Here is a 17263-nt window from a genome sequence, read left to right on the forward strand (position 1 = left end):
TGGCCTTGTTCTGCGCCAAAATAAATTGATAGAACTCAGTATGATATGCACCCTGACTAGATATCATTCCAAAACATGACTATGTGAATAATGGCAGGCTCTTACATTTAAATATTAGACCTCATCCTTAAAAAGATTTTACAAGTGTGTGTCTTCTCCCAACAGAAAAATTGCATCAGGAACTTGAATGTATCAAACATTAATATGAACAAATTCTTTACCAGAGAGATTTAATGCTAAAGTTAAAGGTGGTGGATAGGATACTGATAAATATTTTACCAAGCTAAATTCCAAGTTTCCATAAGATGGAGCCATGGTAATTAAAGTGGGATTAAACTACTATAAATTTGCAATGTGAAAACTATAGAGTTTCCACCTTATTAAAATGCAATGTCAGAATGCATACCTGAAGTGACAAACAAATTATAATGCTGTCCAAGCATGCAAAAATCAACGTAATAGCTCTTTACCTTTCTCTATTGGCACCACCATTTTCCTCCAACCTAAAAGAGACCACACAATTGGGGAAAGAAAAAAAAGCTCAGAAAAATTACATATGTAATAAAAATCACAATTTGCTCAAGGCTTGACAGTGGCCCCATACAGACAGGCCAAAATAAAGCTGCTTTGAGTCACTTTGGAGGTATGCTGTTTCAATGATTCATGAGTCCTAAGAGTTTGGAAGCCATGCCAAAGCCACGATCCAGTCCTAAGGACTATAGCGCAGCTTTGGTGCAGCTTCTGGATTCTTGGGACACATGTATCATTGACATAGCATACCTCCAAAGTGACTCGAAGCAGCTTTATTTTGGCCTGTCTGTATGGGGCCATTGTTTCCTTTTGACATGGTATGGTCACCCCAGGATTACAGTGGTACCCCGGGTTACGAATTTAATTCGTTCCGCGGCGCCGTTCGTAACCCGAAAGATTTCGCAACCCGAAAAAGCCATAGCCGCTAGCGCTGGAAAGCCGCGATTTCGTGCGAAAAAGCGCCGAAAAGCACCAAAATTTTTTTCGTAAGCCGAAAAAAAAAAACGTAACCCGGAACAGTTTTTTCCTATCTAATTTTTTCGTATCCCGGAAATTTCGTAACGCGCTCATTTCGTATCCCGGGGTACCACTGTATTTTCTACATCATTTTAAGGCATCCTTTTGTGATCAGATAATAAAACTCACATGTTTATTTTAGAGACCACCTTATTTTGGTGTGGTTTTTCTATGTCATCTGAGAATGCATTGAGTGATAAGGCTTTATTTAAGTATTGATGGGAAATCAGGCATAAGTACTTGTTCTTTCCGAAAAATACTGAATGTTTTGGTAATAACTGTGATGTAGGGTGTATTATTATTTAAAACATACATCATCTCCAGTTCTTCAAAAACTAATTATACAAATATCCCCATTATAGTAATTCAATTTCTAGGTTCCGAAACACTGTTTTACTTCAATTTGATGAATTCTCCCAATTCTAGCAATGGGGAAAGCAGAGGGTTTAACCACTTGGTGAGAGGTTGGCAGGCCTGTCATTCAAAAAATTTTTATAGCTTAAAAAAATGAACAGGTTTGAAAAGCCCTTGAAACAGAGCATTAGTCATTATCTACTCACAAGAAGGAAGCATAGTTCACAGTCAAGTGTGCATGCTTTGCATGTCAGTAGACCCAGGTTCAGTCTTTGACATATCCAGATAAAATGGAGCAATGTTTCTGTCTAAAACCTGGAAGACCCAGAAAAGACTAACCTTGATGGACCACTGATTTGACTGGATATAATACAGCTTTCTTTGTTCCTAGGATCCATATAGTGTTTCAGTCATAGATTTTGCTACAGACCTTTAATAGCAATAGCACTTTACAATTCTATACCACATCACAGTAAATTAAGCACTCTCTAACCAGTTTACAAACCAGTTTACACTGTGTTAACCAATTGCCCCCAACAAACTGCGTACTTATTTTACTGAGCTACAAAAGGATGGAAGGCTGAGTCAATCTGGCGACCTCTGGGACTGAACTCACAACATTGTGGCTGCAGTACTGACATTTAATCACTGTGCCACCAGGGATCCTTTTAATTTGTTGTTGGTTTTTTTAAGATTATAAAACTGATATTGACAATACGGTCAGCCTTTCTTATACACGGATTTTTTATTCATGGTTTCAAGCATACATGGTTTGAAAATGTTTTAAAAAGTATAAATTTCAAATATAAAACCTTGATTTTCCATTTTTTTTAATAAGGGGCACCATTTTGCTATGTTATTATATTTAATGGGACTTGAGCATACACAGATTTTGTTATCCACGGGGGATCTTTGAACCAAACCCCAGCGTAGAACAAGGGTCCACTGTATTCCCTTTCATATGGAAAAGTGACATCCAAAGCACACTTACAAGAAAGTAAAATCGGTGGTATCAACTTCTGAATATTATGTTGACAATTGTGCTGTATGCTTAAAATTATCAAACTCAGTGGTTTAAGACTGACTAACTCTACACTGGACTGTGTTCCATACCTCCCCCCCCCCCCCCCCACACACACTCAAAAGAAATAGACTCACTTACTCAGTTCTGTGATGAGCTTTCCTAGAAACCAAACAACAACAAAAAGAAAAGAAAAATTACTGTTATTGCTGTAAACATGTACCCGTGCAAGCTTGTCATCAGACCTTTATGGCTATATGTCATTGATTTTCATAGAATCATAGAGTTCAAGGGACCACACTGGACATTGCATACAACCCTCCACTCAATGCATCCATTTCACTGAGCTTCATTCCTTCTTACTCATCTGCTGTGATTGATCTTGATGACAAGAGATGATAGAAATTATGATTTTTACTATGGTGTTATTAATTTAAGTTTCATTCTTGCTTCTTCTTCTTACCCATCTACAGGTGAGTAAATAGAAGCAAGAATAAAATAATAATACAATAAGAAAGCAGTACAAATCTTGTACAAGAGCCAGTGTGGTGTTGTGGTTTGAGAGTTTCATTAGGACAATGAGAGACCAGGATTTGAATCCCTGCTTGGTCATTGAAACACACTGGTTGACTTTGGGCAAGTCACTCTCTCAGCCTAGGATGGCAAAGGGAAAAGCTCCTCTGAGCAAACTCTCTTAAGATAACCCCAGGATAGGTTCACCTTAGGATCTCCACAAGTCAGAAATGACTTGAAGGTGCACAACACAACAACATTAACAAAGAGAACATCACTTCTGTCAAACCCATCAGCAACATCAATGACAGCAATAAAAACAATGATGCAATATTTAAAATGATAATAAAATAATGATCAGGAAAAGAATTAGCACTGCCTTATTTTCTTATTTTATTTTATTTTTTAAATTTTTGGGAGATTTTGTTCTAAATTCAACATGACACTAGCATTTTTGACCCCTTCCCCACAAAGTCCTCAGAGGTTCTGAAACCAGATCTGGAAGGTCTTACAGTCAGCCAGAGCAGGTTTCTGGGGATATTGAAGGGATGTTCTGTAATGAGAACGAGGGATCTTATGCCTCCTCCCTACTGAGATTGGGAGTCTGCTCTTACACTAGGACAAGTCCTGTGCTGGATACAGCCCTTTAATTTTTCAGACTTTTAGCTACTTTGACTTTTATGAAGATCTTTTAAAAACAAATAAACCCTACTACTGTTTTTGAAAGCAGGCATGTGGTGGCACACCGTTGTTAGCAACCTGCAAGTCTCTTGTCCAAATTATCACAACAGCTTCAAGTCTGATGGGTGGGAGGCTTTCCTCTTTCCTCGGAATCCTGGTTCTTGTAGTTTGATGAGGCATTAAATACTACTCTCTAAACTGGAAATCCCACAAAGTGTTGTTATGACAATGTAAGTGGAATGATACGATAGCACTATAATTGTGCAGCGTCAAAGGGCCCTTAAAGGACGCAGAAATCAGAAAGCCAGATATTTTAAAAACTATCTCTTTAACAAGAAATAGATGAGCAAAAAAACCAAAACAAAACCCTATTTTCACCCATATACAAGTCATCTATTGCAAGATAAAAAGCAAAAACGTGCAGAATCTTAATTTTATTGTGGCATAATTTTTTTACTATTCACTTTATCCAGTATATGAAACTCAAAGTGGCAAATGTATGTATATACACATGGGGGAGGGGAAAGAGTGACGCCAGAGAGTTGAACTGCAGTCCTTTTTGTATTTCAGGGTTTTTGAATGCCATTCTTTGCAGTTCAGCTCCCACCCTAGTACATGTATATAATCTGCACTTTGAGTTTAATATTTCCATCTGATAAACTGGACAGAGTCCATGACAGCCTGTGCACCATAATAAATTTATTTATTAGTTGTCTTGATTCAACGTTATTTGCTTAAACCAAATAATGAAACTATAAGACTGCTATGTAATTACTCACTGTTTCTGTTAATCAAATAAAGAATAGCAATAACGAGGCCAAAAGATATTAGGAGCGATACACACAGACCAGCTGTCCAAGAGGAAATCATTGTGAAGAGGTTATCTGGGGGGGAAACAGAAAAATCTCTGATCATAATGATGATGAAGATGACGATAATGATGATGATATTATTATTATTACTATTAGGGTTGAAATTAGAGGGGAAAACCCAAACAAACCGGAATCAAGTTTTTGTGTTTCACTTTTCTTATGATCCAGTACTAGAAACACTGATATATCTAAACTTCAAATGGTTCTACATACTGGGTTTGCTCTACACTTCAGTCACTGTGTGCTGACATATGGTCTTATTGGACTAAGATGTTAATTCGCCCACCTACAGGTGACTGGAGTCCATCTTTAAATGTTTATCTCGTGTTGCAATTGAAATGTATTATTCTTAAAACCAGGGGTGAGGAACCTAAGACCATCTAGATATCATTGAAATCCTGTTCCCATTCGCTTTCTGCCCAATGATAAGGAATGGGACTAGTCATTCACTAAAGACGCCTTCAACCCCTTAAAACCAGGAGTGGGCAACTTGTGCCCTCCAGATGGTGTTGTATTGCAACTCCTATCAGCATTAGCCAGTATAGTTTAAGGGTGAAGCATACTTGTAGTTCCAGTACCACAACATCTAAAGGGCCATAGGTGATCCACCCTGTTCTGCTGCATATATTTTTTGGAGCTGCCTTGTTACTCCATTGTTTTTGAATCATTTGGAATGATGAAATCACAGTTGAAACAATATTCTCAAGTGGGGAAGAGTGGAGACATGTTTCCTACATTTATTGCATTGTGAAGTCGAAGACTTTCATCGCCGGTACCCATAGTTTTTTGTGGGTTTTTCGGGCTATGTGGCCATGTTCTAGAAGAGTTTATTCCTGATATTTTATTGCATTTCATTGCTTTATTTTATTTATTGCATTGTTTTATTTAATTTAATTTAACTTGCCTTCCTCCCAACCTGGGAGCCAAGGTAGTTTGGAAAAATGCTTAAAAGGGAAAGAGGTAATAAATAGAAGTGAACAGGGCCTAAATACCCTAAAGGCATCAGATCCCATTTGATCTTGGAAGTAGGGCCAGCCCTGGTTGGATTAAAAGTGTAAAATAATTGAAAACATAAAGTTAAAAATACCATGCCCTACCCCATAAAAATGACTTGGTCCAAGCAATTGATCATTAAATGACAGCTTGAATGAAATGCTTTTTGCTAACCTAGCCTCCTGTGGAAGGTAATTCCGCAGCCTCGGAGAAGCCACTGAGAAGACTGAGCACACCAGAGGGAAAGGTGCAAAACAGATAAAAATGTAATAAGGGACTTCTCTGTCTTTATTTTGAATTAGGTGTCCCAAGGATTTTGGTGTCAATTCTGGTTATGTCAGAATTCATCCATACCATCACATCATAGCCTTAGATATAGACACACACACAGTTTCTTGCAACATTACCTGCCATGTGAATAGTTGATCCCTTTTCCTGGTTGAGGAGGATGTTCCTGACCACACAGGTCAAGGGCTGATTTGAACTCCCTGTTAAGAGAATACCCTTCTGTACTTCAAACAGCCCATTGTTCTTCTGGGATATTTCCTTAGACAGTGATGGTAGATGCCTCCCACTGGGATCTCTCCACCAGACCTCAGGCTTTGGGTACCAACCCCAGGATCGACAAACCAAGTATATCCCCTTCTCCTGATAGCTTTCAATTGAAATCAGAGGACTGGAACCTGATGCTAGATTTCAGACAAAAAAAAATATGTATATTTAAAATCATAGAATCATAGAATCATAGAGTTGGAAGAGACCGCAAGGGCCATCCAGTCCAACTCCCTGCCATGCAGGAAATCCAAATCAAAGCATCCCCAACAGATGGCCATCCAGCCTCTGTTTAAAGACCTTCAAGGAAGAAGACTCCACTACACTCTGAGGGAGTGTGTTCCACTGTCGAACAGCCCTTACTGTCAGGAAGTTCCTCCTAATGTTCAGGTGGAATCTCTTTTCCTGGAGCTTGCATCCATTGTTCCGGGTCCTGTTCTCTGGAGCAGCAGAAAACAAGCTTGCTCCTTCCTCAATATGACATCCTTTCACATATTTAAACAGGGCTATCATATCACCTCTTAATCTTCTCTTCTCCAGGCTAAACATCCCCAGCTCTCTGAGTCGCTCCTCATAGGGCAAGGTTTCCAAACCTTTCACCATTTTAGTCGCCCTCCTTTGGACACGCTCCAGTTTCTCAATGTCCTTTCTGAATTGTGGTGCCCAGAATTGGACACAATATTCCAGGTGGGGGGCTGACCAGAGCAGAATATAATGGCACAATTACTTCTCTTGATCTAGACACTATACTTTTATTGATGCAGCCTAAAATTGTATTGGCCTTTTTAGCTGCCGCATCGCACTGTTGACTCATGTTCAACTTATCATCTACTTGGACTCCTAGATCCCTTTCGCATGTACTTTCATTCAGCAATGTGTCTCCCAACCTATATCTGTGCATTTCATTTTTTCGCCCTAAGTGCAGTACCTTACATTTCTCTGTGTTGAATTTCATTTTGTTAGCTTTGGCCCAGCTTTCTAGTCTATTCAGGTCATTTTGAATCTTGATCCTGTCCTCTGGGGTATTAGCTATTCCCCCTAATTTGGTATCATCTGCAAATTTGATAAGTATGCTCCCAATTCTGTCATCCAGGTCATTGATAAAGATGTTGAATAACACTGGGCCCAGGACAGAGCCCTGTGGGACCCCACTGGTCACTTTTCTCCAGGATGAAAAGGAGCCATTGTTGAGCACCCTTTGGGTTCGGCTGATCAACCAATTACAGATCCATGTAACAGTTCCTTTGTCTAGCCCACATTTTACAAGCTTGTTTGCAAAAATGTCATGGGAAACCTTGTCAAAGGCCTTAGTGAAATCAAGATATACTATATCCACAGCATTCCCTTCATCTACCAAGATCATCTACCGAGATTAGATTTGTCTGGCATGACTTGTTTCTCTGAAACCCATGTTGACTTTTTGTGATTATGGCATTGCCTTCTAGATGTTCACAGACTCTCTGTTTAATGATCTGCTCCAGAATCTTTCCTAGTACTGATGTCAGACTAACTGGACGATAATTGTTGGGATCCTCTTTTTTCCCCTTTTTGAAGATGGGGACGACGTTTGCCCTCCGCCAGTCTGCTGGGATCTCTCCTGTTTTGCAGGAGTTTTCAAAGATTATTGCCAATGGCTCCGATATTACATTTGCCAGTTCTTTTAATACCCTTGGATGTAGTTCATCTGGTCCCGGAGACTTAAATTCATTTAGATTAACAAGGTATTCCTCTACTATCTCTTTACATATTCTGTGCTGAAATTCCCCTATTCTGTCCTCTGCTCCATTATCCTCAGGTTGAGCACCCTTTGCCTTTTCTGAGAAGACTGAGGCAAAGAAGGTGTTGAGTAATTCTGCCTTTTCTCTGTCTTCTGTTAGCATTTTGCCATCTTCTCCACGCAGTGGCCCTACCGTTTCCTTCTTCTTCCTTTTGCTGCGGACATATCCAAAAAAGCCCTTTTTATTGTTCTTAACCTCTCTAGCAAGCCTGAGTTCGTTCTGCGCTTTAGCTTTTCTGACTTTACCCCTACACATGCCTGCTATTTCTTTGAATTCCTTTTTTGTGATTTCTCCCTTTTTCCATTTCTTATACATGTTCTGTTTCAAACTTAGCTCGGTTGAAAGTTCCTTAGTCATCCATCCTGGTTTCTTGAGACACCTCCCATTTTTCTTTCTCACTGGAACGGTTTGAAATTGTGCCTTCAGTATCTGTCTTTTGAGAAACTCCCATCCAGCCTGAACTCCTTTCCCTTTTAGTATTTCTGACCATGGGATCACCCTCAATACTTCTCTAAGTTTACTGAAATCCAATAACTTATTCAAAGCCACATGTTAAAACCACCTGTCAACGATAATGGCAACTATTCACTGGAGGTAAGCTAAAGGGACTCGGGATAAAAGGCAATAAAAGACAGCATGGTGTAGTAGTTTGAGCACTGGACTATGACTCTGGAGACCAGGGTTCAAATCCTGTCTCAGCCATACAAAAACACTGAGTGAACTTGGGCAAGTCACACTGTCTCATGTGCAGAGGATGGCAATGGCAAAGGCACACCTCCTCTGAAGAAACTTGCCAAGAAAACCCTATGATAGCTTCACCTTAGGGTCACCATAAATCAGGAACATCACACCCCACAATAAAATTACAACTCCATTAGTAACAGAAAACAAATTCTGTGTTACTGAGGGAAATTACATTTCTATAGGGGTTTTTTTTGGGGGAGGGGGGTTGGGCTATGTGGCCATGTTCTAGAAGAGTTTATTCTTGACATTTCACCAGCATCTGTGGCTGGCATCCGAAGGAATAAACTCTTCTAGAACGTGGCCACATAGTCCGAAAAACCTACAAAAAACCATGGATGCTAGCCATGAAAGCCTTTGACTTCAAAGTTATGTTTCTGTTGCTAATGGAGTTGAAATTTTTTTACTGGCCATTTGTTTGTGCTTTATCCCTGGTCCCCAAATGGCCAAGAAGGGGAGTGCCCTCTGTCTGCATTTAAATCCTTCCAGACCATCTGACAACAGAAGTAACATCTACAACAAAATGTAGGCCTGTCACTCTAATGACATTATTTTTCTTCTCTTACAAGATTTTACAGATCTTTGGCTGATGACAAAGATAGCGAGGCTTCAAAAGCTGGCATGATGTTTTTTGTGCATTTTAGTTGGCCAATAAAGGTATTATTATTCTTTTGTGGAATTTCTTGTATTTTGTCAACACAGCTATTGCCAAAAATGTTTCTCCTGCTTTCACTGTAAGACGAATGAGTGAGTTCTGACTTAAACCCAGAGCTGAAGAACCAAAGAACCAAGGAATGGGGTTTTAAAACAAGCTAAAGAACCAAACAAGATGGTTCCACGCAGAGCATTGATGTGAAGGAGGGATTTGGCAACTGAGACAAGGAAAGGCTGAGGAATGTCGAAGCTAAAGCTGGGTGCTGTTCAGGTGTGTCGAACTATGACCAGGAGGGTGCTTTTTCTCCTGAGTTGCAATGAAGAGTAACTGACAGGACAATGGACTGCTTTGAACAGAATGAACTGCTTTGAACAGCCTGTCTCCTCCCGAAAGAAGAAGTTGAGTAATGGGCTGTAATATTGCAAGACTTCAGCAACCAAAAGCCAGAGAGAAGAAAAGTATAAAGACCCTTGGCTTTCATCCTCACGTTGGTTGACATCTACCGCGCAATGAAGTCACCCCCAGCCTTCGAGAACAACTGATCAATGTTCAGTGGAAGGAAAGTGTTTGAGAGTATTGTATAAATGTGTGAGTGAATGAAAGAGCACTTGATAATCAATGTTTGTATTACTTTTGTGATTTAATAAATGTTACATGCATAGTGTTTAAAACCAAATTTGGTGTCTCACTGTCTGTGTCAGCTCTGCTCTGAATAAGTCCACAGTAAAAGAAATTTTCATTACACACTCTCAGGCTAAAACAGGTTGCCCTTACAAACCTGGGCATAACATCACCACCCCTCACCTCCCTGTAGGATTGGAAGTTAACTTACCTAAATAGTCCTGGGGCCTGTTCACATTATATAATTATGGTAATTCCTAGAGCAAATCAAGCCTTACCTCTCCCTAGAAGCCAGAATATCTATACTGAGACTGTCCTGCTTTGGAGATGTGAGAAGACATGACTTACTAGAAAATACAATGATGCTTGGTAAGGTAGAAGGCAGTAGGAAAAGAAGAAGAAAGCATTCCAGATGGAGAGACTTGGGACCCTATTGCATGAGGTAAAAAAAACTGGCTTACCTTTCCCGAACTGAATTCTAATTCGGGAATCAGCCGGGTCCTATCATATGTAAATCACTGCCAAAATAGCTTTGCGGAAACAGCCCGAGTCCCCAGAGATTTCCCATTCAGAGTTTTGCCAGAAGTCAACTTGAGAGCAGTTAACAACAAACTTTCAGATTTTGTGAGACCACATACAGCTGCCAGAATACTTTACTTTCAACCATGCTGGCTGGAATAATGGGAACTGTAGTACAACAACATCTGAGGAATCAAGATTGGGAATCATGGTCTTATGGAAACCTGGCTGTCATCCTTCCCAAACAACAAGATGAGAGACAGTATGGAAGTGCTCTGATAGAATGTGCCTCGAGGAAACCTGTCACACATTCTACCTTGTAGAATAGTCTTAAATGCACAGCCTTAGAATTGGTCAGATAACAAGTACAGGTGTTATTTAAAAGTTAGAAAAAGATTCACTTATCACTTACCAGCCACTTTTATATCCAGTATGGCTTCCTGGTGGAAGCTCCTGTTCTTAACAGAGCAGTGGTACTGTCCTTCGTCAAAAAAGCTGACATTAAGAATTCTCAGGCCAATTTTTCCGTCGCCAATGCCATCTGTCAAAATTTCTGTTCTTCCTTGGTATTCTGGCTGCTGCTTTTCCAAATGATCTTTGCCACTGTGATAAAGATGCACATAGGAAGAGTTCTGGGAGCGAAACCATGTTATCTCCATGTTTTCAGCACTTGTTCTGGGGGACAGATGACAGCGTAGCACAATATCCTCACTCAAAGAGGCAGTGACTGGGTGGAGTGGTCCATTCACTGTCAACTGGACTGTGAAATGTACCAAACACAGAACAAGTCAGTGCACACAGCTATTCAGGATATACTTGGGGCTTATTTAGATGAGTGATTCCCAAATCATGAGCCACAGCAACAAACAAAAAAGGGTGCCGTAACAAACTAAACCATTATGTTGAATACATTAGGGATGGCTTTAACATTAGATTGAATGTATGCAAAGGGATCTTGTAGCACCTTTGAGACTGAGGACTTTGTCACATCACCTTCTTGTCCCACCACAATCACGCTAGTTTAAGAATGGAAGCATAACAGTTTGACATGATTTCTTATTGCACTTTTCCCCGTGCTAGCACTTGGGCAATCCATGGTTGTGTGATGTGTTTTCTGCACTGCCAAATGCCACATTCAGGAAGAAGGGTAAGGAATGAGCAATTGCAGCTGTCAACCACCTCCTAAAGCCAGCTGCTGTGTGAATGTGCACAAAGCAGCTGGCTTTGGGAAGGTGTTGGCAGCCGCAATCACTGCTTCTCCCCACCCGAATTGTGGGGCTGGTGTGTGCACATTCACACAGCAGCCCCACACTTTGGGGGGGGTGACACAAGCAATTGCTGTTGCCAACTGCCTCCTGAAACTGGCTGTTGTGTGAATCTAGCAGCCAGCTTCATGGTGTTGGTGGCCATGATCGCCATGAAGGGGAAGGGGTAGAAGAACAGAATGACACTTACTTACAAAACGTGACTGCCTGAGAAGTGAAATTTCAGCAAAAGAAACCTATCGCATGAAGGCATGGAATAGCAATGAGATTGAGAACCTATTGGTGGGTTTTCCCCATCAATAAAAAAGTGCACTTGCGTAACTAATTGAATGCAAGGTGGCGGCAGGGCGGACACGATGTCATATGATATGTACCCGGCAAAAAACACTTTTATCCGGTTAAAATTCTGCTTTTATAGCCTCATGTGATAAAGTTCTGAGCAAAAGAAGTTGTAACATAAGCTTTTGTAGACTTCATCTACTTTCTCAGTTGCTTATGCTACAATGTCTTTCACCCATTTAGTCTCATAGATGGTACAAGATCATTTTTTTTATACTGATATTCCAGACTAATATGTCTATGTCTTTGAACTCTCATTAGATGGAATGACAAAGCTGCCTCGGGGAACTGGTCTGGGGAATCATGAAAAGATAACTGAGTTATTCAGTTCATTTTTCTTGTACTTTTACTACAAGGGATGAGAAGAGGCACCTGCAAAATTTTCACCTCCAGGGGTCAAAATAGCCTGGAGGTAATATACACCTTGTCTTGAGTAAGTGGGGGTGCCATGTGCTGCTCTGCATCAGCAAGCAGAAGGTCTTGGGCCACAGAAGGAATACATCTGCCACAATTTCAGTAGAGGAGTGGTTAGCAAATTTGGCTTTCCATCTGAAAGGTCCACAGTTCAAACCATGCTAGAACTATCCAAAAAATAAGCAGATAAGGGACTTTCTGAAAAGACCTATGAAAATCCAAATCTAATCCAAGATTAGATAATCCAAGGCCTAAGGCTTTCCCACTTTCCCACCCCTGCACTACAAACTAGATCATCATCTTCTTTGAATCTGCTCTGACATATCACAAAGACTTTCTTTTTCAGATAGAAATGTTCTAAATTTTATGTTTTATGTGTCTTATCTTCATTAGTCTCTCAGCAGGTTTTTATTACATATTTTATTATCGTATTTTATTATTTAATTTGATTACTGTTAGTAGCTCTGAATGATGTGCAATATGTTTTATTACATATTCAGTCAATCAATAGTAAATGCATACCTTAGTTAACAACACCTCTGCTAGGGAAGCGCCTTTTTACAAAGTCATTGTATGTCTGACTTTCCCTTTTCCTCCTCATCTTCTGTCTACCTGGAAAGATTTTTTAAGCAGCATTGGCATGGGGAGGATGGTTAAAGGGGGATGGAGAATCACAGGCTGCAGTCACACTGAAGAATTAATGCAGCTTGAAATTGCTTTAACTGTCATGACTCCATCCTATAGAAGCCTGGGTTTTGTAGTTAGTTGAGGCATCAGAGCTCTCTGACGAGAAGGCTAAATGTCTCACAAAACTACAAATTCCAGAATTCCATAGTACTGAGCATGAGAGTTAAAACAGTGTCAACTGCATTAATTCTGCAGTGCAGATGCAGCCAGAGAGTTTCAGTTTTATATGTCTTTCTAGCCAGTCCTCCTATAATAATAAATGTGTTTGTTTACAGCAGGCAAGGTAAATAGCAGATGCATCTAGAATCCTTTAATAACCATTCAAGAACAGCAAAACAGAGATAAAAGGTAAGAAAGAGCAACTCAGACAGCAAAAAAGCATACATTTTTATAGTTAGTTACCAAAATGGAAATAATTTTTTTTAAAAAAATGAAGAGTGGTGAATCAAAAAATCATCCTGGATGCATTTTGGAAGAAGCATTCAGGTGGTCTCTAGAGAATTAAATATGTTTTTGTTTACTTACACAAGACCGATCTGACCTGAGTGTCGCATTTCATGTGTGCATATTGTTAATTTTGGATAAAAAGCTTGCTGAAACATTTCCTGATCACCTTATTTCTGCCTCTGGTATTAACATTTCTATTGCAGAAGTAATGCCCAGGAACACATTTACTTCATTATCTGAGGTATGCTCATGTATATATTTATATGAGAAGTTTATGTTTAAGAAATATTAATAAACATTTCTCATCTGGGCCCATTTGCACTATGCAAGCAGAGTGCTCTGGTTTCATTTTAACTGCCACGACATTATTCTACAAAATGCTGGGATTTACTATAACTGTGTAGTGTGAAAGGGCCTTCTCCTTCCTGAAAATACATTTCAGACATAGCTAATACAGAGAGGATTCTTACCAGGGCCCGCATTATTAACAGGTGAAATAACAAAGAAAAGGATGAAAAGGAACAGGTAGGAATTCATTCCTGGGTCCTGAGGGAAAGCAGAAGGTTTCATTTTCTTTCTTTTCTTATTCTTATCCCCAGGGAACAAAGCAAACTGTATGGGGAAAAAATAAAAGAAAGAAACATTAGAAAGATCGCCTTTGCTATCCTCTGAGGCTGAGATAGTATGGCTTGTCCAAGGTAATCCAATGAGTTTCCATGCCTGAGTGGGAATTCAAACCTGATCTTCAGAGTCATAGACCAATGCTCAAACCACACCACAGCAGCTCTCTGCTATAAACAAGCCATTTATTCATAGCACATGGTCCTCTTCCTCTATCCATAAGGTTTTATGGCTAAAAGTGCTTTCTTTATTTTTATTTTTTTTATTTGGGTAGTGGTTCCTTGTGGCTGGTAGCCACGAATGCTGAGCTTATGTTGCTCTTACATAAGTAGAGAAACAAAGATTTTATGGCATAGCTTATTTGTTTAGGCTAGATTTGTAAATAAACAGGCAGTTGTAGAATATCTTGATTTTTCTCTCCTCACAAAATGTTCACTTCCCCAACATCCCAAAAGAAACCCGTATGCCATAGCACTGAAGTGTGTTGTGCTCAGACTTGGTAGAACTTGGATGTACTGAGCTGTGAAATTCATGGGGTGACCTTGTGCTATACCTCCTATTAAGTGAATGGGAGGCCATGCTTCAAGCTGCAATTCTATAGCCACATTGCTGTCTCTGACTATCTAGGATGATATTAGGCCACAAATCTTTCTCGTGAATCCACGAGATTTTAAAGTACTTCAGTTCAGTTGGATACTTGCATTCACTGTATTTAAACAACCCCAGACAAAAAAAGGGAGTGCTGTATATTACACAGCTGTTACTGTTGTTAATCTTGGGAAAAGGCAGGAATATATAATAAATATAATATAATAATAATTAGTAATTATTATTATTATTATTATATATTATTATATTATATTATTATGATTATTAATTTATTATTGATTAACCTAGTGGGGTAAAGTGAGCTGAGAAACAGTGACGGGCTCATAACACCGTATAGAATTTCAAGAGGGGAGTGGAACCTTTGATCTTCCAAATGCCAGTCCAAGTTACTCGTAACGACGTATACAAACCTGGGTTTTATCTATTTACAATATAGTGTTGGGTATAGGCTCACATGTATCTTCTTGTGGAGGCCCATCTAGAATCCAGAAAGAAGAAATCACGATGGCAGAGTGGGAAAAGAGGCGACGGTTTCCGAGATTCACTCCACAGTCCCCACAAATCTAGATAAGAGGAGTTGTGTATGGGAAACTGGCAAAGAACATAGGGAGTATAACATCCCACCTCCATAAACCACTGCATACACACAAAGACATGCCTCACCGTTCCACCAGTTGGAAAGCAGTGTGGACTGAAAATCTTCTCAAGGAATGATCTGGTTCCCTGTAAAACTGCAAGGCCCCGGACACCTCTTGAGTCTGTAAGTCACATGGCAAATCATCCATTGGATATATATTTTGCCGTTTACTTTTAGGGATGAACAGCCACTTGTCACCACTTTCTTGGATCTGCTCTTATGAGCCTTTCATGTTGCCGATTAAACACAAAAACCAGTTTCAGAGTGGTTTCTCCGCCACTTTTTCAGTTAATCTGCTGGTTATGAGGAACTCTTTTCTCGTTTTTTCCATGGCTGTAACATTGAGTCAATCAATGTAAGTAGAAGCATGAATTTCAGAAGTTCCTGCACTGTGAGTTGTCAGTCTTTCTCGTATTAAGTTGGTCTTTATGGAAACCTTCAGTAGAAAGTAAAACTTCTACCCTCTTTCGGTCTTATCAAGGGCCAACACATGGAATGACGAAGAGGAAGGAGGCGCCAGGTTTTAAGTCAACGTCAAACGCAGCTAATTCACCGAGCCGTCAGTTTTACTCTGTGAACTTTTAAGATAAGTTAGCTCTGCTTGTGTTGGAGCTGAACAGTTGTTGAAAATGCTTTTTTTTTATTCAAATAAATTGCTTCACTGTTAACTCTGCACATATATGTGTGCATTGCCACAGAAACTGATGCATCCTCTATAATACCAAATCAGCTGATTTGTCTATCTGGCCGCAAGTCCCATGTTCAGCAGTGCTTGAAAATGCATTTTGGAAGTTACAACAACACATATATTCCAGCCAGGTTTGTCGAGAGATTATGGAAAATGGCAGTCCATAGAACATAAAGACATAGAGTTGGAAGAACCTCAAGGCAATCCATCCACCCATCTCCAGTGCAGGAAATCCAAATCAAGCATCCCCGACAGATGCCATCCACCTCCGTTTGAAGACCACCAAGTAGGGAGAACCACACTACACTCCGAGGAAGTGTGTTCCACTGGCAAACAGCCCTTACTGTCAGAAATTCCTCCTAATGTTGATGTGGAATCTCTTTTTCCTGTAAGCAATGCACCCATTGCTGCGGTCCCTAGTCTCTGGAGCACAGAAAACAAGCTGGCGCCCTACCTCAATATGACATCCCTTCAAATATTTAAACAGAGCTATCATATCACCTCTTAACCTTCTTTCTTTTCCCTCCAGGCTAAACATCCCAGCTCCCTAAGTCGTTCCTCATAGGGCATGGTTTCCAGACCTTTCAACACCATTTTAGTCGCCCTCCGTTGGACACGCTCTCAGTGTTCTCAATGTCCTTATTTGAACGGTGGCACCCAGAAACGGACACAATATTCCAAGGGGGGCCTGACCAGAGCAGAATAGAGGTGGCACTACTATTACTTCCCTTGAATCTAGACACTAAACTTCTATTGATGCAACCTAAAGTACACATTGGCTGGTTTAGCTGCCGCATCACACTGTGACTCATGTTCACTTGTAGTCTACTTGGACTCCTAGATCCCTTTTCACATGTTGTCTCCTTCAGCCAAGTGTTCACCCATCCTATACTGTGCATTCATTTTTTCGCCCTAAGTGTTGTACCATACATTTCTCCCGCTGTTGAAGTTCATTTTGTTAGCTGTGGCCCACTTTCTAGTCTATCAGGTATTTTTGATTTTGATCCTGTCCTCTGGATATTAGCTTATTCCTCCTAATGTTGGTGTCATCGGCAATTTCACATAAGTATGCCCCCAATTTTTTCCTCCAGTCAGTGAGAAAGATGTTAAACAGTACTGGGCCAAGGACAGAAACCCCTGTGGGACCCCACTGGTCACTTCTCTCCAGATAAAAGGTGCCATGTAAGATCAGACCAAAGGCCTGTCAGT

The 17263-nt window shown here is 40.1% G+C and overlaps 1 protein-coding gene across 5 annotated transcripts in view; it reads right to left on the reverse strand.

The window, feature by feature from the left end:
• LOC121923988 (butyrophilin subfamily 3 member A3-like) overlaps positions 1 to 14107 on the reverse strand; it is a 22048-nt gene extending 7941 nt beyond the window's left edge. The window contains exons 1-6 of one of the 5 annotated variants that reach the window (XM_042455001.1): positions 13970 to 14107; positions 10760 to 11022; positions 5889 to 6170; positions 4396 to 4500; positions 2564 to 2584; positions 471 to 503 (exon numbers count right to left, since the gene is read on the reverse strand). In XM_042455001.1, coding sequence (XP_042310935.1) covers positions 471 to 503; positions 2564 to 2584; positions 4396 to 4500; positions 5889 to 6170; positions 10760 to 11006 — 688 coding nt within the window. In that variant the 5' untranslated portion in view covers positions 11007 to 11022; positions 13970 to 14107. Of the gene's footprint in view, positions 1 to 470; positions 504 to 2563; positions 2585 to 4395; positions 4501 to 5888; positions 6171 to 10759; positions 11108 to 13969 lie in introns of all 5 variants that reach the window. The other 4 variants (XM_042455002.1, XM_042455000.1, XM_042455003.1 and 1 more) reach the window with 4 other exon arrangements.
• Positions 14108 to 17263: the final 3156 nt, after the last annotated feature.

Source organism: Sceloporus undulatus, chromosome 2, assembly GCF_019175285.1.
Source record: "Sceloporus undulatus isolate JIND9_A2432 ecotype Alabama chromosome 2, SceUnd_v1.1, whole genome shotgun sequence".
In the NCBI taxonomy this organism is placed as follows: Eukaryota; Metazoa; Chordata; class Lepidosauria; order Squamata; family Phrynosomatidae; genus Sceloporus; species Sceloporus undulatus.